The sequence below is a fragment of the Squalius cephalus genome (genome assembly GCF_949319135.1).
Source record: "Squalius cephalus genome assembly, chromosome: 17".
Lineage (NCBI taxonomy): Eukaryota > Metazoa > Chordata > Actinopteri > Cypriniformes > Leuciscidae > Squalius > Squalius cephalus.
Genome location: NC_137138.1, coordinates 12,179,074 through 12,206,137, shown reverse-complemented (window position 1 = coordinate 12,206,137; position 27,064 = coordinate 12,179,074). Strand labels below are relative to the sequence as shown.

Here is a 27,064-nt window from a genome sequence, read left to right as displayed (position 1 = left end):
GTGACGGAGACAAAGAAGGGTCTGACTCATTTGGCAGGAGTTCTAAAACAGGATATAGATATAGGTTTCAGCATTTTCCCCAGCTGTGATTTATATCAAAACAAAATGAAAAACTGCCAAAAGTTTGAGAAGAAAAATCAAGCTGGATCTTTCTCCGTTAGTTAGTACACAACAAACGAGTGAACAAACAAAGCACATGAAAGATGTGGAATGCTGTTCGAGTCAGTCAAAATGTTGATCGTTGGAACAAAGTTGTTCTATAAGGTCAGTATTTGACACTGGCACATCAGCTCCGTTCCTCGAAAAATACAAATTTCTTGACACCACAGACTGATGCTGTTGAAAAGAGATCGGCAAAAGCCCTTTAATTTGCTTGCTTCCCGAGCAGGCAATTTCCTCAACAATGGACTCAACACTAATGACACTGTTCATGCGCTTTAACCAGAGGCATCTGAGAAATGTGTCTTCTCATTGTCAGGTGCTTTTAGGGTCAGGTGGATAAATCAAGCATGCCACTTTCTGAGCGGTGCCAAATAGAGAACACAGCCTTTGTTTCAATCTCAAAAAAAGCAAGTCTGTATTTTACTCACGTATAAACCTTTCATCTCCAGTATTGTTTCTCCTCTATTAATGATTTTAACCCTTATGTATATGAGACAGGTTACTGTTTATAGTAATTTCAAATTTAATGCCTTATATTCCTTTTTTATTTTTTTATTAGTTCTTACAGTAAACAAATTCAAATTGGTAAAAAAGTGATACAAAAGTAAAGTTTTTATAACCCAATTATTCTGAATCAACACTATATATGTGACCCTGGATCACAAAACCAGTCACAAGTCGCACGGGTATATATGTGGCAATAGCCAACAATACATTGTATGGGCCAAAATTATAGATTTTTCTTTTATGCCAAAAATCATTAGGATATTAAGTAAAGATCATCTTCCATGAAGATATTTTGTACATTTCCTACCGTAAATATTATAAAACATTTATTTTTGTGAGTGAATGCAACACAATCGCGAACATAAATGGCCAACTTTAAAGGTGATTTTCTCAATGTTTTGATTTTTTGCACCCTCAGATTTTCAAATAGTTGTATCTCGCCCAAATATTGTCCTATCCTAACAAACCATACATCAGTGGAAAGCTTATTTATTCAGATGATGTATAAATCTCAATTTAAAAAAATGGACCATGACTTTTTGTGGTTTTGTGGTCCAGGGTCACACATATATACACACACACTATATATATATTGCATTTTTTTATTTGTAAAATATTTAACATGATATCATTTTAATCTGTAGATAATATAATTTAGGGGTTAAATGGAACAGGTGCACTTTAGAAATTGGCTTAAAATCACCTATTAAACAAGTAAGCAGGCGGACACGTATTTAATAAAACGACTTACAAAATGTTAACAGCATATTATTACCTTATCCAACTGTTAGAGAGGAGGGTTACTAGCCTATCTAAACCTCTCCTGCTAACCCACATCACTGAAAACCAATCCTGCTCTCTACCCACAGTCTCCCCTCTCGCGACGGAGCGCGCCAGAGGAATGGAGGGCTGGATCACGTGATTGCCGATGAACTTGCCACCCCAGCCCCTGAAAGACAAGTGTAATTTGAAGAAAAGAGAACAAAGAAATCAGAGAGTATAAATCCCTCGGCTAGTCCGCGCTTGGTCACAGTAAAGCTCGACAGACAGGCGCGCGCGCTCTCTCTCTCTCTCGCGCTCGTCTAGTAAAGTGTCCCGCGCGCATGCAGGTGGTGCGTGCGGCTCTGAATCACAGCAGGATGATGCGATCTGCACAGCTTGTCGCTGCAGTCTTATACTGTTCAGTGTGCATTCATTCCCTACCGGTTCCAGACGGAAACAGCTACAGGTACAACAAACCTGCTGCGGTGAGTGATTTTAAAATTATTTTAAGAGACTATCTCTATAGAAAATAGTAACAATTAACATAAGTAACTTGAAATAAAGATATACTTGGGGGAAAAAACATATCTAAACGAATGAGTCGCAAATATTGACATATAAGCCTATGTTTCACTGTGAACAAGTGATGAAGTTTCTTGGAACATGATTTATTACCCGTTTGTTACCATTCACCTGTTTCACAGGGATCTACACAAGATATGCTAGGCCTATATAATAAACAAAACTTGTGTAGATGAGAAAAGAAGGCAATACCTCTGACCAGCAGAGATTAGTTTTTGTTTAGTTTTTTTATCACAAAGCTCATAGTTGCATCAGTGAAATGTTTGGCAACTGGAGATTAATATTATCTACGTTTTTTGTCTTTGAAAAAGCAAAATTTTGATTAGTTGCGTTCACATTTTATGCTGCTACCAGTATTCTCTTAATGTTCTTTATTTAGGTATTTAGTTATTTATTGACTTGTTTTACTCATTTACCAAACAACTCATACACCTTAAGAATCTTGTCTCGATTCTATTCTATTGGATTCTGTTATATTTTTATGACTGTGCCATCGAGAATTTCGTTGTAAATGTTAATAAGTGTAGTTTAGCATATTTGCATTTGTCTAAAGGGTGGGATATACTATTGGAATGTTGTTGTTTTTGTCAGGTAGTGTGTTTGGGTCAATGAGTTATTGGCAGTAAGTGAAAGGCAGTGTTTTGTGTGTGAATGCACCGATTCAAACTGGCTTCCAAAAACACCATAACATAACGTCTAAGGGTCTAAAACAATTTATAATGAACCTTAGCATAGAATTCTTATTTCTGTTTAGAAATGGAATTATAGGTTCATTTACATTTATAAATGAACTCACTTCAACTGCTCCATCAGATGCCATTTAGGATGTGGTGCAAGTGTTTGATTTTGTATTTTTATTACATATAGCCATTGTTAAATAAATTCACTGCTTTTGCATTAATTTGTCAGTATCATGCCTTTGAATACATAAAGCTGAATGTTATAACCCAGCTCTTTTATGTTGAATTGGTTTCAGAAAAGATGTTTAACTGTCCTGTAGTCTTTATGGTTTAAACTTCTTGCTGATCCTCGAAGAACTAAAATCTGGCTATAAGAACTTTGTTTTGCACAAAGAAAGAGAGGGCTTGTAGGGCTTAGAGGAAGTGGACAAAGAAGAACTACAGATGGCTGTTGTAACCCAGTTGGCAAATATCCATACAGAGATTTTTCCAGGGAAAATGTCGGGCTAAAAAACACATATCTATTTGAAACTGTGAATGAAAGAGCAGAAACGAGTAGTTGTAACAGGGCGGAGAACAACTGAACACTGTCTTTGTTTCAGAATGCAAAGCATTACCACAAAATGACAATGAAACAATGCATGCTGTCAATATGGTTATAAAGAACAGCTTACTTTTATTGTATGTTTGTCTTGACCCACTTTGCCAATCAAATAGGAATGGCACCTGCAATCAAACCAGCTCCAGCCGTTTTTAAAAAACAGTGTTCATGTTTGAAAGTAGAGAGGCAGCTCTGATGCGGAGCATGTGCTGTCAATTTGTTCTTGAATGTTGACAAAGCGGGAGCAGGAGATTATGCAGGCAGGGACAAGTCATCTGGTACGCTGAGCAGGATAACAAACCCTGTGTTTGCTGACAGAGAGGAAAATGGAAGGATCCAGATAGCTACCACTGCATTTGTTGACCCCCCTGAGAAAAAGAAAAGCTGATGTCCTTCTTTAAGGCATTGTGCACGCATCGCAAGCTCCATGAGAACTGCCAAAACATTATACAACTCAGTCAACACACTAACCAAACATGACTAATGTGCAGTCCACAGGGTTATGCCAAATTCTGAATTCCCTTTCAAATCATGAGCTAGAATTTGAATTGAATTGGCCACACAATACAAGGAAGTTTGATTGGAATTTGAGAAGAAGATTTTTATCTATCTATTTATCCATCCATCCATCCATCCTCTTTAAAATCATCTATCTATCTATCTATCTATCTATCTATCTATCTATCTATCTATCTATCTATCTATCTATCTATCTATCTATCTATCTATCTATCTATCTATCTATCTATCTATCAATTGACCGACCGGACCGACCGTTCTATCTATCGGTCTATCATTCTATGGCACCGGTCTATCTGTCTGTCCATCTGTCTGGATTTTTAAACCTTCTTTTTTTTTCTTCAAATTTTTAAACAAGTCTTTGTCAAGCCAACATTCAAAATTTGTCTTGACAAAAGTTTGTTATATTATTTTCTTTGAATTTCCGTTGCATCCAGTTTCAAATTCAAGAACTGAATTGCAATTTAAAATGTGTTCTCAATTCAGTTCTGAATCGTGCACAATCCAGGTTTTAGAGAACCTTTGTAAAATTTTAGGGAGAGGAAAGGAACAGATCTTCTTACCCATTCTAGGCACCCTTGTTAATCAGCACCAATTATTTAGTTTTGGTTATCCTTATAACTCAGTCTCAACATATGAGAAAAAAGAACACACAAAGTTAGAGAGGGTCGAATCTATAGGTCAGGGTCATTTGCAACACAACACCTGTGGAGCGGTTTGGTTTAGCTTTCTTGCCCGTAGGCTCACATGAGAGCATGATTGACACCAGAAACCCTGATGTACCTGGTTCTGATTCAACCCCCCATTTTCCAGTCACCTGACCTTTAGATCTAGAAACCTCTCACCAGCTGTTTCCTATTTCTACTGAAATTAAGAGACAAAAGAACTTATGGTCTTGAAATACCTTTATTTCAAGTTAATGGCTGCTTCTGGCAATACATCAGATGTGATATCGGCTAATCGTTCCACATGGAAGCGAAAGAGTTGACAAGTGGAAACCATTAAAACATTTATAAGCACTTGTATTTTCCCTCCCTAGACTTGACTTTAGAGTAGACACTGACGGTCTGCCTTGGATGCACTAGGCTACACTCTTTTTGCATGAACATCTTCAATCAACATCCTTCAATCCTTATCCTGTTCCCACTAAACAATCTTCCTTTTCAGTGTAATCACTTACTGTAACTTATGTATACAACCCCAAAAGAATGCAGATCTCTGGAGGTCTCTGCATGTAAATATTTACCCTAGTCCGATTTCCTCTGGTTCGTTCATTATCTCTAGTTGTGGGCTATTTGCAATGTGCCAGAAAATGCCTGTTATAGGCTGGAATTTCTTGTTTGTAATTTTTCCCTGGACAATGGCATGCTTGAGAGAGACAAAGAGACAGAGCCAGGATGTTTGTATCATAGTTTCACTGGAAATAAATAACCAAGCCAGAAAAGCAGGATGATAGGAAGTGCTGTTGGCTGTATTTTTAAGGCTTGCTGAGTCAGTAGTAAACAGTCATCCGAATGTAGATAGGCGTTTGAGTTTGTTTTGGAAACGCATAATGTTTGGCTCCTGGTGCCGGCTGTGCTGATGAATGTAAGGGATCTGTCAGGAGTTGGTGACATCATTCGGATGCCCCATAGAGAAAGATTCGGCTACAAACAAAGAGGTTATCCTCAGGAACCCTATAGAGATGGCACGATGCCAGGCACGCCATCTCTCTCTAGACCTTCTTCTTGCACTGACATGTCAGCTCTTTTCTTCTGGATTTCCCCCAAAGGCTTGTCGTCGGCTCATGATCTCTGTGTTTTGTGTCAGCATAACATACTGTATCATGTTAGAGTTTTTACCCACTGGCCTGTTGACCTACAGATGCACATGCTGGTGGTGAACATGGTGGTGAACATGAGCAGTGAATTACATTTATGCAGAAATGCAGCCTAGTTGTTTTCATTTACATAAAAATGATTCCCAAATGTTGGATATTTTATATTATAAATGGAGGTGTTAAAACTAATAGTTCTTCTGTATGGTTTAGAACATGCCAGATCTTCCCACAGGCGCAAATGCCTGATGTTTCAATGCGTAAAGGTGTTACTACCGCTTAAGGTAAAATAATTCCCAGTTGTTTTTGTTTCTCAGCTGATGAGAGGCATATATCTGTCAGGAAGGTATCATAAAAATGTCAAAAATGTGCACAACATGATGAGGTTTGGAAAAAGAGAGTTTTGTTTTGTATGGCCGCAGTGGTAATTCTGAAGCCGTTTCAGTGGGTTTCCGAATGGACTTCCATTTTCACGTTTCACTACATGCAGGTGGATGCTGTAAAATATGCCCAGACTTGAGGAATGTCTGGTTGAGAAAATGTTCTTTAAATTGGGCCTATTGTTAAAATGAGATGTGTGCGTGTTGGGGTAATTTGTTGGCACAATCTAATATTAAAACTAAAGATTTCCCAGCACAGTCCCTCAATAGTGCAGTAACATTTTATCTTTTTTTGAATTAGTCATAAAGGAACAGGTCACCACACCATTTTTGGTTTTCATTTTTGGAGCTTGAAAGATGTGTATGAAAAATTATACGGTTTGTAAAAATGAACATGAACATGAACTATGAACATATCAACAAGTCTCAGTTTAATTTAGCTCTTAGATTCACCACAATTATGGAGCAGTGTTTCATAAGATCTAATTATAGATTGATAGTTGGGATGTTTGTTGAGAAAATGATGTTCTGGCTGCATTCTGTTTCTCACGAGACTTGGCTTTGAGTCTATGCTTATAGCAGTTTCAGCTGATATAATATACACATATGTGTCATTACATCAGCAACCTGATCCATCTTGTTTGCACTTAGCACCTCCACCTTGTATAACATACTGATAGCATATTATGAAATGTGGTAACAAAATTGGATCATAGAGTTCATAGTATTTCTATGACTTTTTTTATAAAGTTTATGTACACTACCATTCAGTATAAGATTAGTTTTTTTGAAAGAAATTCAAACTTTTATTCAGCAAGGACACATTACATTGATCAAAATGTCACAATATTATGTTTTTTACTGTATTTTTGATTAAATAAATGCAGCATTGATGAACATGAGACTTCTTTCCAAAAAATGTAAAAAATAAAATAAAAATAACGACCATAAACGTTTGAACGGTATTGTGTGTTGGTTATACAGAATTTATCAGTTAAAAATTTCTAGAAGGGGAAAAAACATTGGCTGTCTGCTGAGTTTTGGTTTGAAATGGGAGTATGTGTGTTTACTTTGGCCCAAGGGGTCTGTTTTATTGATTTAGGCTTTAACCTTTGACCCTTGACTCCCGTTGAACCTGAGACACCCGGGTGTTTTTCTTCCACCTCCGTCGCTCTCTAAGTAGTCTTGAGGCCAGTTTGTCATTGCTGAAAGGTTTGACTGCTCTACAATAAACAATCTTGACTGTTGTACAAAAAACTTGCCTGTCTCCAGGTTGTTTAGAGACTGCTTAAATTACATGCTTTCAACATGTATGACCATTTAATGATGGTTCAGCCCATGGAAAGTCCATGCACACTCAGCGGATTTGAGAAACAAACTGAGAGTAGATAAAGTGCGGTGAATTCTTCACTTCTATCTGTGGAATTTGTGCGGTTCCTCATTGCCGGGGGTGTGGGGTCATGTTTTAGCAACGCTATCAAGTTCACATGTCAGTGGATTTTTACCAAGGTACTATGTCTCAACTTGCCCACAAATATTTGGTTGTTTTTCCTTTTATTTGTTAGAATTTGTCTTGATTTACACCGTGTTCTAACCAGATGCTACGCAAAAAGTTTCCAGCAATAAGCAATTTGCCACTTTGCACTGAATGGGAAACTGTTTGTTTGTAGCCAATCAGATGATATTTGATGTTTGATGTAAAGAGTGCTGTAGGGATTGCATATTTTTTAGGCAAAAACCCAGAAATTTGCATTTACGCCTTTCTAGTTCCATAGTCCTGAAGTCAATGGGTTTTTTGAATGTTTTTTTTTTTTTGTTAAATGCTTGAAATAAAGTCTGTGGTGAACACAAGCTCAAGTTATTTTCATGTCTTATTCTATGACATAAAATACATCAGATTTTGTAAAAAAAAAAAAAAAAAAAAATTTTAAAAGGTGGTTGCTAACAAGCGGCTAAATGGGACTTCAGAGGTTGTCGGGATATTAAACGTCACCACACCGAAAAGGAAAACGAATCTACTCATTAGTTTGCTTTCACAGGTTTTCTGTGTTTATAATCACGCTCTTGCAAACTATTCTAACTCAGAATTTCATGAAAAATGTTTCTGAAATAAAGTTTCAAGTTCGTTTTTTTATTTATATAGCACATTTAAAAACAGCAAGCACAGCTGACCAAAGTGCTGAACAACACAAAAAACGACAAAAGCTCACAGTGAATTGAAAGCCAAGGGGAAAAAAATAGTTTAAAGAGACGATTTAAAAATAGTTAAGGACTGTGCCGATCTGATATACGGCGGAAGGCTTCAAAATAAAGACTTAAAGAGTTGACGGAAGATTAGTGATGGTGACTTTGAAGTCATGCAACCATTCATTTATAGCCTAGGTTTATATATTTTTTTACTTCTGGCAATGTATTAAAGGCTTCAAAATTTTTTAAAGTTGTGTTAATTTGTGAAGATTAAAGCTGTGATTAACAACTTGTGATTAGTTGTGATTAGTTGTGATTAGTTGTGAACAAGTTGTGATTAAAGTTATGTTAATTTTCAAGATTTTCAATGATGAACAAAACGTGTAAATGTCATAAACGTTTGTTGGCCACGTTTTCTGCAATAATCCAATAGACAATGTAAAGATCCTATTGTTTTTTTGTCGAAGGAACCAGGGTGATTCTATCTTACGGGTTGGCCTACAAAAATACATCATCACGGCAGCAGCTCTCTATAATGTGGAGCACGCTTTTGAACCAATGAGATTTTAAAGTGGGCGGGGCAAGCCAGTGCGACAAAAAAGATACAGAGAGATTAACTGTCCTGTCATTCATTCTTTGTCGTGGTCACAAGATTTTATCCCTGGTCGTTTTACCATTTTGTTAGGACACAGTGTTAACTGAAGAGTTGTCATGAATTGCTTGTTGTCTACAGCAAATGAAAAAAGTCAAAAACATGGGAAAAAAGCCATCCATGGCCACTCATTTTTAGTCACTTTTAAAGCCACTCGCTTCAAATAGTAGTCCAACCTGCTCTCTGTGATAAAGAAACACTTAAACAAATGGCTTTTTTCTTTTCAGACATGCTGCTTTATATTTCTAAATGTTTTATGGTTGTCTAAATATGTCTTGTACTTAAATTACAGCTTTTAAAAGACTTCTTATGGCTATGAGTGGCGGAAGGATTTTTAAAAGCATTTAAAAAAAATAGTTCACCCTATACCACCCCTGGCCTCTTAACCATGCACAAATTAGAGAGAAGTAGGTATAGAGAAGGAAAGCGAGAGAGAGAGAGAGAGAGAGAGAGAGAGAGAGAGAGAGAGAGAGAGAGAGGGGGGGGGGGGGGGGGGGGGGGTTAAACCAGCACAGCTGGAGTAGAGAGGTTTGGAGAAAGAGCGATATTGGGGCAATCTGACTTTCCCTTCAGGCAACTAACCTCCTAGTCCATTAACATAACTATTTCCTTGAAATTTGGTTGAGGAAATTGACTGTGATAATGCTTCTTGCAAATTATCAGTGACGTAAAACCAACTTCTGTATAACTATAATTTGACCGCTCCCAATGTAGCCAACAATGTAGCCTTATTTGCCCCCTTCACCTTACTGTTTGTCCAACCAGAACACCCAAGCAACCACCATGCAACACCTTAGAAACTACCCAGAACACCCTAGCAACCCAAGCACCCAAGCATTTTTAATTTACTATTATAGTATATATTTGGAATTGTATCTTTTTATCAGCTTTTTAAAAAAAAAACAAAAAAAAAAACACGTTACCGTTTATATTTTTTATAATTTTTAAAATGATTCAAATTAGTTTTTATATTTTTTTAGTTTATATTTTAGTTTATATTTAGTTACATTTAAATTTTGGTTTGTTTTAGTAATTATGTATTATTATATTTTGTATTATTTTTTAAATATTTCTATTTAGTAATTTATTTTTATTTCAGTTTTAGTAGTTTTAGTTTAAAAAAAACTTAACCTAAAATGAGAAATGTTGGCAACAAACTGAAAAAAAGAAGTTGAAGTTAATAAGTTTTTCATCTAATATTAATATTTTATTTTATTTCAGCTATTGTTTTATTTAATCTTTTTCAGCTTAGAAACCACTCAGAACAGTGTTATTTTAGTATTATTTATGTATTTTGAATTGCCATTTATTTTTATATTTTAGTTTAAGTTTATATTTTTAGTTATTTTAGTTTCTTTGATATTTTAGTTACATTAATTTTTTAGTTTAAGTTTTTGTATTTTTGTAATTTTGCCATTTTTATTATTTTAAAAAAATATTTCTATTGAGCTTTATTTTATTTTTATTTTATTTAAGTTTTAATTTTAGTCATTTTATTACTTCAACTTAAACTTGTTTTTTTTTCAGCAAGTTGCTAAGGCAACATTCCTAATTTCATTTAGGTTTTTTTAAGTTTAGCATCTTTCTATTTCAGCTTTATTTCAATTAACAGAAAGATTTGTAATAGTTTTAATTAACAATAACAATACTGATAGCATCACCTTAAAGGGGGGGTACAATGGTGTTTCATGTATTCAGAGTTGTTTACAGTGTTAAAGAGATAGATTCTCATGCTAAACATGGGCAAAGTTTTAAAAAAATATTTTGGACGAATAACGGAGAATTTCTATGCTGAAAATCTTACTTCCGGGTTGGTACAAGTTTCGGCTGGTTTTTTTAGATCGTGGATCTAATGACGTAGATCAGAGTGGAACTCCTTATATGAGCATTTCTCTCGGAAAAGCTCGCCCGCGAGCACGTCGACTAGAGGAGAGCGAGACCGCGCACATCAACGCGCTTCAACAGGAAATCATCGGCAGCGCTGCATAGGATTTGTTCAAGAATGTCTCCAAAAAAGTGTGTATTTGGATGTGAGGGAAAGCTTACCGTGTCCAGCTTTCCAAAGAACCCAGTGTTACAGGAACAGTGGATGCAGTTTGTTTTTCCGGGGCAGCAACGGAGTGTAGGAAGTGCGGTTGTGTGTTCTGGTCGTTTCAGTGACGAATGTTTTATTAACAAGGCTCAGGTCGACGCTGGATTTGCAAATCGTTTGCTATTAAAACGTGGAGCGGTCCCAGTGATAAAAGACCCCATTCATGTAAGTACAACTGGATCAGATTTCTGTCTTTTGCTGGAAATCAAGCACTACCGCTTGACTCTATAGCTCCGCCTCCAGGACCTCGGCTTTTTCCGGAGAGAATCGGAAAGCTGTATTTTTCTTTTCTAAATATAATAAAACTAAACACTTTTTTGAGATATTAAGGATGCACTACTACTCTATAGGTACTCAAGATTAACATGAGATTAGGTGAAACTGTGCATGTTATGTACCCTTTAAAAACCACCCAGAAAAAGCCACCGCAAAACCAAACCAAACCAACCCATTTAAATTGTGTAGCATCTAAGAATGAAGGTGTTTCTTGTCAAAGGTGCATTTGATTGACAGCTTATGTTTGTGTTGACAGGACTGGCCTCAAAAGACCCATCACCATGGCCTCAAAAAGATGAACCAACTTCATTATGTTCAGGATACCCTGAGTGAAGACTCTGGCAATAAGAGAGTGCACCCACACTCGGCTCTTCCCAAGAATGACACTGAGTTCTGGAACAGGCCTCGCTGTGGAGTCCCAGACTACCCTTCAGAGAAGGGAGGGAACGCCCTTCATTACTCAGCCCACAAAGTAGGTTTGCTTGGGGGCCGTCATCGCCGAAAACGCTTTGATTTGTTCGGAGGACGCTGGGACAAAACAGACCTCACATACAAGTAAGACTTGCACGGATGGTGGTTGCGGTTGTATTTGGTTGCTGTGTCTACACTTATTGCGATGATAGACATAAAATGAATGAAACATAAAATCGTAAATGGGGGAAAACAACTTTGATGTATTTGCCAACGCACCATTTTGAGCCTTACACAACAAAGGCCTCACTGAGGCAATGATATTATTTTTAGTATTCTAAATTTAGTCAACACACATCTGACTGAATCTATTCATTAAGGTTTTTTTTTCTTATTAAAGTGTGTTTTTAAATGAAATATTAGCTTTTTATGGCAGAAATACAGTATTTTACACCCCACACAGGAAATGCTAGGAATATAAATCAGAATGTTTCTCTCTTTATCTTCTCACATTTCCTATAGTTCTTATCAGTTGTAAAGAAGACCACACACTCTTTCCAGCATTGCACCCATTTAATTAGAAGCAGTAAACTGTCTCAGACCCGGGACTGCATGGCTCCAGAACACAGCTAAATACCAAACCCACTTTGATTTAAAACAGTTAATCATTTTCTTAAACGCACACACACACACACACACGTTTTTTTTCATGTTTTATGGGGACTTTCAATATGATTTTATACTGTACAACCTAATCTATCCTATAAACCTACCCATCACAGGAAACCATCATCACCCATCATCATGGGGACCAAAAAATGGCAGAACCACACACACACACATGGAGAGAGAGAGAGAGAGAGAGAGAGAGAGAGAGAGAGAGAGAGAGAGAGAGAGAGAGAGAGAGAGAGAGAGAGCACACAGGTGCTATTCAAGTCAACTTGAATTTTATTGGTTTTTAAAGGTAGTGTTCACCCAAAATGAAAATTACTCTTTACTCACCCTCATGTCATTCCAAAAACTTTCTATTGGAAAAGAAGATATTTTGAAATGGTCTCAAAATGTCTTTTTTTCATACAATGAAAATCAATGCTGTTTTGAACGTCACTGGCTTTCTTCAAACTATCCTCTTTTGTGTTGCACAGAAGAAATAAAGGCAAACAGGTTTGGAATGACATGAGGCTGAATAAATGGTGACAGCACAATGCATTTTTGGGTTAACAATCCCTTTAAGAACCTTTTTGATTGACATGATGACCTTACTATTGTGGTTGTCTGCTCACCACTTCATGTTTTGACTGACTTGCCTCGTACGTCTTTGTCTAAGATGGTTCCCACCGGACAGGACTCCTCAGTAATCTCAAATCAGTAGATCAGGAGAAGATCAGGGTTACATTTCAGAGCACTCGTGTGTGTTATTACGGCAGCGGAGCCCAAATGCTTCTAGTTTTCTGTTCAGTGCTCAGCGGGGGGTGAGATGAGGGCCTTAGACACAGAAAACCAGGCGTACAACCATGATTAAAACTGCCCCTTGATTTATGGCCCTTCCCATAAAATATCACAGCCCATAAATCTCCCGTGGTTCTCCATCCAAATCAACCAACTTTTCTGTAGGGCAAACTTTACATCTGCATACTGTAGAGACGGAAGTCTTAACAGAAAAATAGTCCTTTGGGTAGCAGGGAAGTAGTGACAGATATTTTCTTCCATATTGTGACATACAGCACTACATTATCGGAAAAGGAAAAAAAAATGTACAATAGGGTCTTGGATTTACCCATCGGTTATTTATTGAATGGAGGCAGATCTGAATGCAAGCTTTCTGTCTATTGTAAGAAAGAAGTGGGATTTCCGTGAAATTTCCATTTCATTCCGATTTTAAAGTGAAAATGAAGAATTTTAATATTGGTCCATCCCTTGCAATTCTTAATCGCATTTAAAATTTAAATATAACAAATATATAGCAAAAACCTTTTTTTTTGTCTCAGTTGATGTTTGGCCAACTGGGTTGAGCAAGACAAACCTAACCGTGTTGCACCCTGAAAATGACCATTAGATTCCTTCCCGCCCGAAATCGTGTAATTTGTAACCTAGATGCTGCCTCATCAGAATCTGATGACAAGACAACACACACACATACCTTATCCCCAGCATACCCCAGTCAGCACCATTCTAATGCTGTGCCACTATGTGCTGTCATGACTCACGTCTCTGAAGGTTGTTTATGAGCTATAGCACCTCACTGTCCTCTGTAATTTGTCCCCTCACTTAATGACGGACTGTACATGTGCACAGTGAGCTCAAAAACACCAAACCCCGTCCTACCCCCACTCCCACGCTTTCAATTGAGTTTCTTTACTTTAATGACTGTTTTAATGAGTATGTGTTTCTCATGTCACATGTGTGCAGTTTTTTTGAGTCTGAAGTAATTTGCGTCTTAGGGCGTTTTCAGACCTATATATCGTTTGCTTTTTTCCGAAACAGGGACATAATTTGTTACAATGTTGCATTTTCTTCCTGGTTCGGTTCGCTTTCACAAGGCAACATTTCAAAGTGTACCAAAATGTGTTTATGCAAGTCACATGTGAGTAAAAGTGTCCTCTTATTGGTCAGAATTCACCTGTTTACGTTCCCTGCGTCATCCATCAAGATGGATTGACATTCACTCCGCGGGTTTATTGTGGTTTCATCTGTAGCTGTCGTGACACTCGCAAACACTTATGAATGCACCCTTGATTCCCGCTCTGATTGATAAATCAAACTATTTTGGCGTTAAAATACTGTCAGGATTTACTAAAGACGCAGTGAAAAATGAGCGCTGTAAAGGCGTGGACGCAGCTATTCTTGTGGCTGACCTTATTGCATATGCATTTGTAGGAGTTTCCCTTTCCTTTTCAATTGCCATGTTCATATACGAACCAAACTAAGGGTAGAAAACACACCAGGTTCCAGGGCAAAATGCTGTGAGCCAGGAAAACGCCCTTAGGGTGTGAAAAAACAAAATAATACTTTTTGTCCTGGTTCACTTAATGCTCACACTGTCATTTTTAAGACAGAACCTAAAGATAAAAAAGAAAAAAAACGTATTTGTGACGGAACTTGTCAAACATCTAAAACTATGCTGTGTTCTGGGCTAAATGTGCTCATTGTATGTGCATTCGTATATAATATTTTGACCATCTGAAAATTTGTGAAGAGCTTATAAAATGTGTAAAGGAGTCAAAACAGTGGCAGGAATCCCTCCACCACACACACAAACAAAGATCTCCTGCAATGAGTTGGCGGATCAGGTGCATGTACCGAACTGTGATGGACATTGTAGCTCCTTATACAGGTATGATTGAGCCTTCTATCCTTTTTTAGGGTTGCATCTTGTGATGTCATGTCCTGTTTTTGCTTTGTTTAAATTACTTTGGTCCGTGTTGCGTTCATATTTCAGTCGAACCGCTCGACAATTTGTATGAAAAAGGTTGGTCTCGATCGCTTGTTTGGTCCGCACCAGGGTTTGGATGGCAGTGTTCACACTTATTCAAGTTAACCTCACTAACAGAGCAATCGCACCAGAGTCTGAACCAAATTGAACCAAACACACTCTTAGGATGTATTCACATCTGTCTTGTTTGGTTCGATTGAATCCAACTTAAGGTCGTTTCCCCTCTTGGTGTGGATCTTTTGGGCAGATGTGAATACAGCAATCGCACTCGGGTGCGGACCAAACACCCGTACCGTGATCCAGCTGAAGAGGTGTTCTCGGTCCGGTTCCAAACGAACTCTGGTTCGAAAATCTGTCCAATGAATGGATGACCTTAGCACACGTGAGGTTTTGTTTACAAATTTTGGTTCACTTGCAAAAAGGGCAGTGTTAAAGCGAACCACACCAAATAAACAAAAATCAACACTGTATTTGGTCCGGACCAAAGCAAGTGAACTAGCGGACTTTCCTGGTGTGAATACACCAAAGTCTAGTGTAAGTGCACCTTCAGTGGATAATAATGAACAACACCTGTGCAGCGAGTTCCATATGGAGGCCTCTTGTGGTCCCCTGGGGAACCCCAGTTTAAAAACCATTGACTTTATGTTTTTTGGGGCCACTGTAAAAGTCACTAGTCTAAACCTTGACTGTAGCGAGAGTCAAGAGTTAAGAACATGATCCTAGAATTCTAATTGGAACAGCGAATATGGCAGGACATTTTTTTTAATCCACAGACTACCACACTGGGCTCTCTCCCGCTGTCATAGCTCCTGTCTGGGCTTGCAGACGGCAGAGGCCCCACGATCTGAGATGGTCTGTGGCTCCAACATGCAACCCCAGAGCGATCCCCCGTCCCACAAAGCTAATAATGACCAAAGCATGAAGGTGTCCAAGCATGAAAACAACATAGAGGGACCAGTCACTATAGCTGCAGGTCAGGAGCTAAACAATACTTCAGATGTGCTGCTTTAAAACATTTCATTATTTTTTTTTAATGAAATGCACCAGAGGGAAGCTTTGTGGAACATGATACAGACTTGTGGTCCACGTTTAAATGCGCTCGGTGGGGATTCAGCTTGTGAAAATAAGCATGCATGTCTCCATCACTCAGCAAGCTTTATGATGCAGGTCGTCTTTCATCTGAGAGAAGTTAATCCTCTGGGCTCACTCCATGAGGGATGAAAGTAGCATTTTAATTTTTAAACAGCATTCAAACATCTTAGCTGTTTAGCAAGAATAGAAAGAACAACTGTTTGTTTTTAGGAGGAAGCAAATCTAATTCAAGGAAGAATGCTACTAAAGCCTCTTCAAAAAAATTGCCACTAGTGCAGTCTATTGTGAATTGTTTTGAATTAAGAAACAAAAGAGTGGAGAAATATGATGCTATGTATTTCTACAATGCTTAACCACTTAAACAATCCTGGATAGGGGTGCCATCACTGTCACACACTGATCAAGTATCACATTTGTTTTGTGATTGTGGTCAGAGAGCGTAGTAGTAGTGGGTATCGTGCCTAACTAGGCAAACATTCAGACTGTGCTTGGCTTTTCACACAAGACAGATTCTGATCCAGTTCCTTAGTTCACCACCAAGAAGGGTAGCAAACATGTTTAAATAAAGGGGATTATGGAGGTCATGCACTTTCATCCAAATGGGTGGTCTGTAATGAGCGTTTGCGCTCGTGTTACAGGATCATGCGGACCCCTTGGCAGATGAGTTTAGAGAAAGTCCGAGAAGTGCTGCAGGAGGCACTGCGGGCCTGGAGTGACGTCACCCCTCTCACCTTTACTGAGGTCGTCAGCGGACGGGCGGATATCATGATCGACTTTAACAGGTAAAAAAAAAGAAGTTTTTTTCACTGTCCACTGTGTGCCTTGCATGTGTCAGAATCCATGATGACCTCACTGTTGATGTGTTTAAAGGGGTCACAAACATTTTGTCATTTTCTTTTTTTCACTTGAGGTCCAGTCAGGGGTGTAGCACAAGATCCCGGGCCCTATGCATAGGCAGTCCTGATGGGCCCCCATGTTCCTCAATTTGTAACTCCCAATGTAGGCTATAAAATTGCTAATTATTGCTAATTTTAGATATTATAGCCTATTAATTTAAAATTAAACAGGTTTCAATTTAGGCTATTATAATGGTGTGTTGTATGCAAACAGCATTGTTAGTGTACAGTTTATTTATTTAGCCTTTACCCCAGATTACATGTATAACCAAATTATCATCTGAAAGTGTATGTTCTGCTCTTTCAATGGGTTGTCTTAGTTCATTTTTAGCTCTAACGATCGCGGAGATATTCAAGCAGTTTAGCATTATAGATTTTGTGTTCTAGTTTGTGCTCACCTTTCTTTGAAAAGAAATCAGTTACCAATTGTTTCCCCTCATTTTGTTTTCTTTCCCTTCTTTTTTGGTGGTCTGATTTGGCTTTCTTTTGAGAAAGAAATTTCTACAGCAGAAGTTTGCGCTCCACCAGATGCTCAACTAACATAAACAAAATGCGTGCAGATGGACTAAACCATTTGGCGCATTAGCAAGGGGTGGGACCAGTTAGTCAATCATCCAAGTTATTCAGCCAATACATCAACTTTACATTTCATCTGACATTCATTATGAAATTTAATTAGGAAATGAAAATATCCAGGTAAAATCAAATATATTCCAAGGGCCCTCTCTCCCCTTGGGGCCCTGGTAATCAGTACTGGTTTTACCCCCAGTACGATGCCCCTGGGTCCAGTTTAGGAGTCTTGCATCATAATGTATGCATGAACATTTTCAACCCGGTTTGATGTTTTTTATTGCACCTTTAGGGGTATGTAAATGTACTCTGTTGTGATTGGCTGACGTCCTTGAATATGTAATGAGCTTGTTTATGGGGAGAAATATTTCTGAATAAGTCATATTTGCAGCTTAATTTCAATAGTCTTATATTATCTTTTGGAATTTGGAAGAAAAAGCTCTGAAAATTAGCCTACAGAATGTTTCACAGTCCATGAAACTCTTATTTTAAAAAGATTAATACAATTCTGATTTATTGTGACCCCTTTAAAGTGTGCAAGTTGCATTCCAAGAATCTGCAGTGAAAAAAAGAACACATTAAGCAACTACTTTCTATTTAGCTCACTTTCACTTTATATTCTAAAAATCTGTATTTTATTGATGAAAACTGTTTCTCTGGCTCTCATTTCACTGAGCTTGTAACACCACATTGTCAGTTGAGAGATGTGTGTTCATTGACACAAAGAGGAAAAGTTTCCACTTCACTAGTCAAACATAGATGCTTTTCATCTCCCCTAGAAGTGGGAGATTAGAGAGGGTGTCGGTTTAGGATTATAGGTTGAAATTTTACACTGCACGTCCATTCATGCACGTGTGTTACGTTTTAAATTCCCATACAAGAAAAGTCATAACTCGGATCACCCGTGGGGTTGAGCTCTAAATGTGGACACGCAACACTGCGGCTTAAAATCAATCCCACAATTTCTTTCTTTTTGAAAAACTAACCTGAATGTTATAAAGCATTACTTTAGGTGGTAGCAGATTACTCACCACCTGGTAGCATAATAAACAATTTGGAGAAGAAACACAATAATTGTCATTAAAAAGCTGAGGTGTTTTAATGCTTTTTACACAACACATCAGACCAATATAAATGTCCTCTTTTTCAACAGTGTATTTTGTTTTGCTCAAGCCAGTGGCTCTCGCTCCCTGCAGCGCTTCATTTTCTCAGTTTGCAAACTAAAGTCCATATAAAAACTTGGATTTTTATTAAAGCACGGATATACAGTCATTGTTTTTCTGAGATACATACGTTTGAAGCTCCAATGAGGGATAGCGTTTTTCTTCAAAGCAGAGTGAAATATCTAGATCCATCTCGCATAAAGCAAAACATCTGGGTCGATTTGTGTAGTTAAGTGTGGAGCTCTAGGCATGCCAATTTCATTTGTTCTAACTCAATCTCAGATTCCATCAATGGGATAGCAGTTAACCGAACATTTGAGGGTTTGTTTTAGCCAGAATAGTGGCCTTCCTCGACCTTTCAGGTCTTCAAGATTTAAAGATGTATGATCCTGCAAGGATGTGCGTAATTTAACCTCCCTACATTTCACAATGGAAAGTTTGGTTTATCCAGTACCATTCAGCCAGGGTGGAATTTGGCTTTCCATTAAAAACAAGGGAATCAGGAAAGTTACTGAGGTGTGGAAGTTACAGTACTATAATGTGGAACAGTTGCACGGTATTACAGCAATGCCTCTATGCAGGCCATTATTCTCACCCATTCCATACGAAGTGTGCTTCTAAAATTCTTTTCAGTGATCAGCTCATTAGGCATGTTGATGAAATAAGATAATGAGAGTCATTGGTATTGTTCCGTTGCCTGAGAGACTGTGTTTCACATTCAGGTACTGGCATGGAGACAATCTTCCTTTTGATGGTCCAGGAGGAATTCTGGCTCATGCCTTCTTTCCCCGAACGTACCGGGAGGGAGACATTCACTTTGACTACGATGAGTCTTGGACAGTGGGCAACAGTATGGGTTAGTGAGAATCCTGGTTCATTTGGTGCCCTGCACTGTAAAAAAAAAAAAAATTGTGTTTCTTTGTAATTATTTGTGGCATATAGCCATTTAGCCATTTTTATTTTTCAGTGTACTAGAGAAAATATACTTTTTTAACAATTTAGCATCTTTATTCAGCTGTTCAACAAAAGGAAGTTTGCACAACTGTCTTGTGCATTTAAAATATTTCCATATTTCCAAAATACCAAAATGTCAATTTTTACTGTGCAAAAATGCTTCCAAACGAAGTCCAAGCAAATATAAGCCCAGCCCATATCCGAGCAACACACTGTAGTGGTGTTTTGTTTCTGACTGAATCAGTGTTTTTTAATCATTTGAGTGAATGCTTAAAGGGCTCAAAGTAGAGAGAGCTTTGGTGATAACTAAGCTAATATTTAATTACTACAATAGCATTTTCGTGCTAGAAATGACATCAGAAGTGGAAAACATTGGTCAAAAGCGTACAGACACAATACTGTATTTACACACAAACTGACCACCAACTTTCAGATGCCATCTTTATTTTTTAGCTCATCTGTCACAGAATGGAACATTCAACAATCCTTGATCCTCCAAAGGCAACATTCTTAAGCTTTCGGACACAGCTTGAAGCTTGTTTTGTACCTGAATGAATCAAACTAATCGTTTCAGAGAATGTTTCAAGACTCCCTCATAAAGGCAGTCACTTGTTTCGAAGGAATCAGTGTGCTTGAGCGAATCAGTTGAATCACTCAATGATATTTGTCAGAAATATATATATATATATATATATATAGTATATAGAAATTACCTTCTCTCTCTCTCTCTCTCTCTCTCTCTCTCTCTCTCTCTCTCTCTCTCTCTTTCTATATATATATATATACATATTTTAATCCTCTTTCTTTTTACTAGGTACTGACCTCCTCCAGGTGGCTGCTCATGAGATTGGTCATGTTTTAGGATTGCAGCACTCCATGGAACTAGGCGCAGTGATGTCTCCTTTCTACACCTTCTCCTACCCGCTCCAACTGAGTGAAGATGACAAGCGTGGCATACAGTCCCTCTATGGATCCAAACTTTCGGATGATAGAAGGAAGAAGGAAGAGAGACCTCCCAAAGTCACAGAGACCAATGAGATTGAAAGTACAGTGGTGAGTTATACAGTATGGCTGATTCTGTCTGATCTTGGGAATCTTGGAAATCCTTCTAATATTTTATATTTATTTCCTATCTTTCCAGCCTGATGCTTGCCAAACCGACTTTGATGCTGTATCCATGATCCGAGGCGAGCTGTTTTTCTTTAAGTCGGGTTATGTATGGCGGATCCGTGATGGTACACTCCAGGCTGGATATCCTGCACTGGCATCCAGGCACTGGAGAGGAATCCCAGGCAACATTGATGCTGCTTTTGAAGACAAGTCTGGAAATATCTGGTTTTTCCAAGGTAAATTGTCTCAAAATAAATTAGACATACAAAAGGTCTGGGTGGGTATGAAATTTCTTTTTTGATTTTCTTTTTTTTAAGATGTCTCTTATGCTCACCAAGTGAGTTTTGTACAGTAATATTGTGTATTATTATTACAATTTCAAATGGCAAAGCTGAATTTTCAGCAGCCATTATTTCAGTCTTCAGTCACATGATCCTTCAGAAATCATTCAAATATGATGATTTGCTGCTCATTAAACATTTCTTATTATAATTAGTGTTGAAAACACTTTTGTGCAAACTGGGATTAACAGAATGTTCAAAATAACAGCGTTTTGTAACATGTATTTATTGTCACTTTAAATTTATTGTCATATCAAATTAATATGACCTTGCTGAATAAAAAAAGTATTTCAATGAATGAATGAATGAATGAATGAATGAACGAATGGTAGAGTATGTGGAAAATGAAGGATTCTGTGGTGATTTCTCATGGGAGCACTGGCGCCAAAACAAATCATTAAGAAATTGCTCTAAGCAAACTAGATCTTTTAGCTCAATTACTCAAACGAATTTGACTACAAGAGATATCTGGGAATAACCCTAGCAAATAACATTTACAAAACATTATCCAACAATTTTTATCAAAAAGATAATAGAGAAAGAGACAGACTGAGGTGGGGTATGAGGGAATCGGCTAGCTATGTGTTCTGGCATATTTCTCTTCACATAAACAGTCATTTTCTGGTAGAAGTATTTGTGCATACTGCATGAAATTGACTGCTTTACATGGTTATGACAGGAGTTGAAATTTGGGGTATGGGATATGGACAGGTTTAATATCATGTACCATTTTCAGTTTTGCAGCTATACATTTGAAACCGTGTATATTTTTATGTTTGTTAGTTTATCATTTGTTATTTTACTTTGATTTACAATGCAAATTTATTTGAGCTTTTTTATTTTTTGTATCATGTCACAGATGCTGTGATGTATTAAACCCCTAACATTCATTTAATGTTCCTTAAATATAAATATAGAAATCCTGCAATCCCAAGCATGCAATTCTCCAATTCCAAGCATGCATTTCATGCATTGCACTTTATAATCCAGATATCCTTTGGTGCCCTAATAATCCAGTAAACTGAGCAGCCTTAGCAGGGGTTCAAGATGAATGGAAAATTCATAAGTCGCTGTTTAATGTAACTTCTCTCACCCACTATTCTCTCTGTAGGCCAGAGTTACTGGGTGTTTGACGCAGAGCGGCAGATCACAGGGCCGGACTCTGTACGCCGACTTGGTCTAACAGTGAACGACATCCAGGCAGCCCTTATGTGGGGGGAAGATAAGGCCCAGAAGATCTACTTCTTCAAAAAAGGAAGCTACTGGCGATTCAACCTGAAGGAAAACCGTGTAGACAGCATCCACCCTCGCAGCATGAGAGACTGGAGAGGCATACCCAGTGACATTGATGCTGCTTTCCAGGACCGATTCGGTACGGTTGTCACTGAGACATGGACTAAGTTTTCTTTTTTTCTTCTAATAATCAGAGTTAAGGACTTAAAGGGTTAGTTCACCCAAAAATTTAAATTATACAGAAATTTACTCACCCTCAAAGCCATAGGTGTATATGACTTTCTTCTTTCAGCCAAACACAATCAGAGTTATATTAAAAAATGATCCTGGCTCTTCTAAGCTTTATAATGGGAGTGAATAGTACCTGAGATTTTGAAGCCCATAATAGAGCATCCATTCATATTAAAAGTAAATATTCATAAAGGCTTCCGGTAACGGCCGTACGCGAGTCTAGTTCCAGCGCAAGAGTGACCTCTGACCTGAAGCATGACGTAGGACGTAGGATGTTGGAGTAGTATTAGACGCCTCTAGCGAACAATTTAGACTTCTAATTCGTGAACGGTGTTTTGTTTTGCTCTATCCTCTGTGCTTCCGTGTTCGTCAATACGCCATGCGTCGGGTCAGAGTTCACTCTTCTGCCGGAACTAGACTCGCGTACGGCCGTTACCGGAAGCCAGTGATTATAGTTACAAATATGGACTACTTTTATGATGGATGGATGCGCTTTTTGGGCTTTAAAATCTGTGGTACCATTCACTCCCATTATAAATCTTTTTTTTTTATATGACTATAATTGTGTTAAATAATTATATAATTGTGTTTGGCTGAAAGGAGAAAGTAATTTACACCTAGGATGGCTTGAGGGTAAATTATGAGATAATTAACCCTTTAATCGCAGTAAGATGTTTATGTGACACGAGTAAACTTCTTCACTCATGTTTTCATGCAATTTTCATTATTCACAAAAATTTTTGGTTATTTTTACCACTGTTATTCCCATACCTCACACACAGTAGCTGTGTTACTGGTTTTAATCTACAAATGTCTTCATTACAATGTGTTTGACCATCAATACACTTTATTATATTTATTATACACCCAAAAATGTAATACCTTTACCACTATGTTTACGAATCTGCGCATGACAACGTCATGATGTATGTCACAAGCACATGCACACTTTGGTCAGAATGGAAGAGATGCTATTAAAATGTAAAAATGCCCGTATATTGTGATTAATGGCACAACTTTTACTATGATTATAGGTTCTATGATTATGAGATTAGTCAATTTGATCTAGGTATTGTGTTTACATGAGTCACACACACACACACACACACACACACACACACACACACACACACACACAAACACACACACACACACACACACACACACACACACACACACACACACACACACACACACACACACACACTCCCTCACATCACAGTTGTTATTGCAATACATTGTATTGCCTAAATCTCATTATAAACACATTATTAGGGTGCATGTAAACATAGTTTCTTAAATGTTTTTGAAATTACAAAGGTCATTTTAGAGTCATTCTGTTCCTTTTCTTGCCACAGGCTTCGCCCACTTCTTGAGAGGGAAGCAGTACTGGAAGTTTGACCCAGTGGAAGTGAGGGTTCTGGAGGGATACCCACGATATATTGGCATGGATTTCTTCGGTTGTTCTGCAGCCCTGTATCGATGAATCATGGGTGCAACTAGGCATAACTAGCAAATTAGTTTCTAATTTGTTCATCTTTTTCACACACCTAGTGCAACTAGTACCCCACAAACAGTTTTGAATCAGTCAAGCTCAAGTTCTCAAGTTCTAGTTTTTCGAGCAGGGTTATTTTTAAAATCAGGTAAAGTGTCAGATATGCAGTCTCCATATCTGACCACTGGATTAAACACTTTTCTGTGGTTTCAAGCAGATACTGTGTATCTATTCAGTCTGTCACTCAAGATGCTACATCTGCGCCACTTAAAGGGATAGTTCACCCAAAAATGAAAATTGTGTCATTACTTACTCACCCTCAAGTTGTTCCAAACCTGTATGAGTTTATTTTATCTTTTCAACACAAAAGAAGATATTTTGAAGAATGTCGGACTTCCACAGTAGGAAAAAAGATTCCATGGGAGTCAATGGGGGCTACCAACTGTCTGGTAACCAACCTGCGTTCAACAGAAGAAATAAACTCATATAGGTTTGTAACAACATGAAGGTGAGTAAATGATTACAGAATTGTTATTTTTGGGTGAACTATCCCTTTAACCATATACGGAAACACATTGACTCTCATCTCTCAGGAAAAGCAGTAAATTCTGGCCTTAAAATCTTTTTCGTACGTATTGTGTAATTGATTATTTATTTTTTGTATATTTTTTGGCAGTATTGATAGTGTTAGGAAAAAAGTAATTTTTTTAACAAACCATATTGTGCCATGCCATTAGATAAATTATTTGACAAATTGAAAGAATTTTATGGGTTAAAAAACAGTTACATGCTGTTGATTACCGCAGAAGATAATTGTGCCCTTAAAAACAAGCAAAAAATAAATAAAAAATGCATTAACTATAATGCACTTACAATGGAAGGGTTAGTGATTTAACTAACTTGTAATTTCACTTACAAGTGATTCCTAAGGGGGTTAAAGCAGAACGTTGTGCTAATAGAAAGAGTAATTCCTCCATAAAAATGAGTTTTTTTTTAGTTGTAACGTTATCTAAATTGTTCTTTTTCAGTGGAAGAACTGGTAATAGACAGCGTGTCAGGTGCTGTTGCTAAAATGTGTATTAAATCTGGAAGGTTCCTTTAATGCCCTAAATATTTCAAAATAAAAGTCCCCATATCTACTTACATTAGCAGTTTAAGTTCAGTGGCACTTTTAGGTGATATATACACAAATATAGGTGATACAAATTCTGTTACCAATGTTTACTGGAATTTGTAGATCTAGCTGAACATTTTTAAAATTTTGTTTGTTGAAGCATTTAGTGCTCTTCAAACCGACAGCGATTTCATTCATTTTCAATGAGAAATGGCAATTTCACAATGGTTGTCAGTGTGTGTAAAGGACTTATGAAGACCTCTTCTTCAATTGTGATAATTTTACAGTGCAGGTCACTGGTGCACATGTTGTGTAATTCCAATCAAACTTTTTGCATAGTGGGGCTACTGAGGTATATAATCCTTACGGCCTGGGCAATGATGGCTTTTGATATACAGAAACTGTACACTTCTCATTCACTGTTATTATAATTTTTGACATGTAATCAGTTCTTTCTCTTGTTATTGTTTTTAATGATCCATTTACTGTGTAAATATTTTGTAAAAAGAACTGTATTACATTTCCAGCTCCAATAAAAGCCTCTCTTCGTTTATTGTATTCTGTCTAATTATCTGTTGTCTCGGCTCATTTCAGAGATAATTTGATCATATGAATAATCAAAGGTTCTGGATAGAGCTTTTGCTCCTAAATTACTTTACAGCTTGTAATATTATCAGTGTTTGTGTGTTTCTTAAACTTCGGCCACTTTTATGATTTTTATGAAACAACAGATTATTTTTTTTTTATTGTTTATGAGAATAACATAGTGGAAATTATTCACTATGCCTTCATTATTTTGCAACCTGTTTTTTATTTATTTATTTTTTACTCTTGTCCTTGACTCAGACTTTTATTTTATTGAGCTCAATCCATCATAAATATATTTTTTTAATATATAAAAATAATATTTGAAAACATTAATTTTATATTTAAAATATACTGTATTTAATTCTAACAATTTTTGGATAATCTACAATTTTAAATGTCATTTCCACCACAGAATCTTATCAGATGCATTAAATGCAATGGGAATAATATTATGGTGATGTAAAAAGGGCCAAATGTGTCCATCCCACCCTCTCTGGTCTGGTTCTAATATGTTCTATCAGAGGTTTTGGGGTGGAAATGGAAGACGGCTGTACCGCAGACCCTCCTGCCGAGACAATTCCAGAATCCTGCTGTCTTGGCTCGTTTTCAGACTGAAATTCCCCTTTCCCCCGCTTCTATCACACAGAGCAAATTTGTAACACAATGACATTGCAACATGATGACATCATTATTTCAGTTCCGTTTTATGTGAAGCATCTGTTGGCGCCATCCTTCGCCAAGTTAACACGTTTTGTAGGGTTTCACTTTAGTGACTACAGATGTCGGGCTTCTTTGGATGAAACGCAAACCCAGATTCTTGCGTTATCAATGATTTGAAACAGAATCGGTTCATAATCGTGTTTACTAAATGGGCTCACCAGAGTCATGAGTGGCTTTGTGTTTTTTCACATAAGAAAGCCACTTCTCTGACCTTTATAGAAAGTCTTACACCAAGATTACCGGGCTCTTTAACAGTCAAAACATTTCAGAAGCATTGTTATGTTTCATGCTTTTCATCCAAGAGCCTCTAGTTCTGTTTATGCATATTACATCCTTTTCTAACACCCTGAACACTCTGGCAACTGACTAGCAAACAAACAGAAGCCATTGTATCAGTTGCTAAGTTAGTGATTATTGCACACGTCAACACCATGTTGTCATGAATTAAGACTAACTTTTGCAATATAAATAAAGTGGCATTGTTTTCTTTTTCAGTA

The 27,064-nt window shown here is 37.4% G+C and overlaps 1 protein-coding gene across 1 annotated transcript; it reads left to right on the top strand.

The window, feature by feature from the left end:
• The first annotated feature begins 1,638 nt into the window (after positions 1–1,638).
• Positions 1,639–25,825, top strand: mmp11b (matrix metallopeptidase 11b). Its single transcript, XM_079898677.1, has 8 exons — positions 1,639–1,916; positions 11,473–11,771; positions 16,791–16,934; positions 19,504–19,637; positions 20,550–20,788; positions 20,877–21,081; positions 22,298–22,558; positions 24,009–25,825. Exons 1-8 carry the CDS (start codon positions 1,773–1,775, stop codon positions 24,134–24,136), a joined length of 1,554 nt encoding a protein of 517 aa, XP_079754803.1. The 5' UTR covers positions 1,639–1,772; the 3' UTR covers positions 24,137–25,825.
• Positions 25,826–27,064: the final 1,239 nt, after the last annotated feature.

Coding starts and splice junctions, on each gene's coding strand:
- mmp11b (XM_079898677.1), top strand. CDS start 1,773: ATGCAGGTGGTGCGTGCGGCTCTGAATCACAGCAGGATGATGCGATCT. Junction 20,789..20,876: donor ATGAGATTGAAAGTACAGTG/GTGAGTTATACA, acceptor CTATCTTTCCAG/CCTGATGCTTGCCAAACCGA. Junction 22,559..24,008: donor TGCTTTCCAGGACCGATTCG/GTACGGTTGTCA, acceptor TTCTTGCCACAG/GCTTCGCCCACTTCTTGAGA.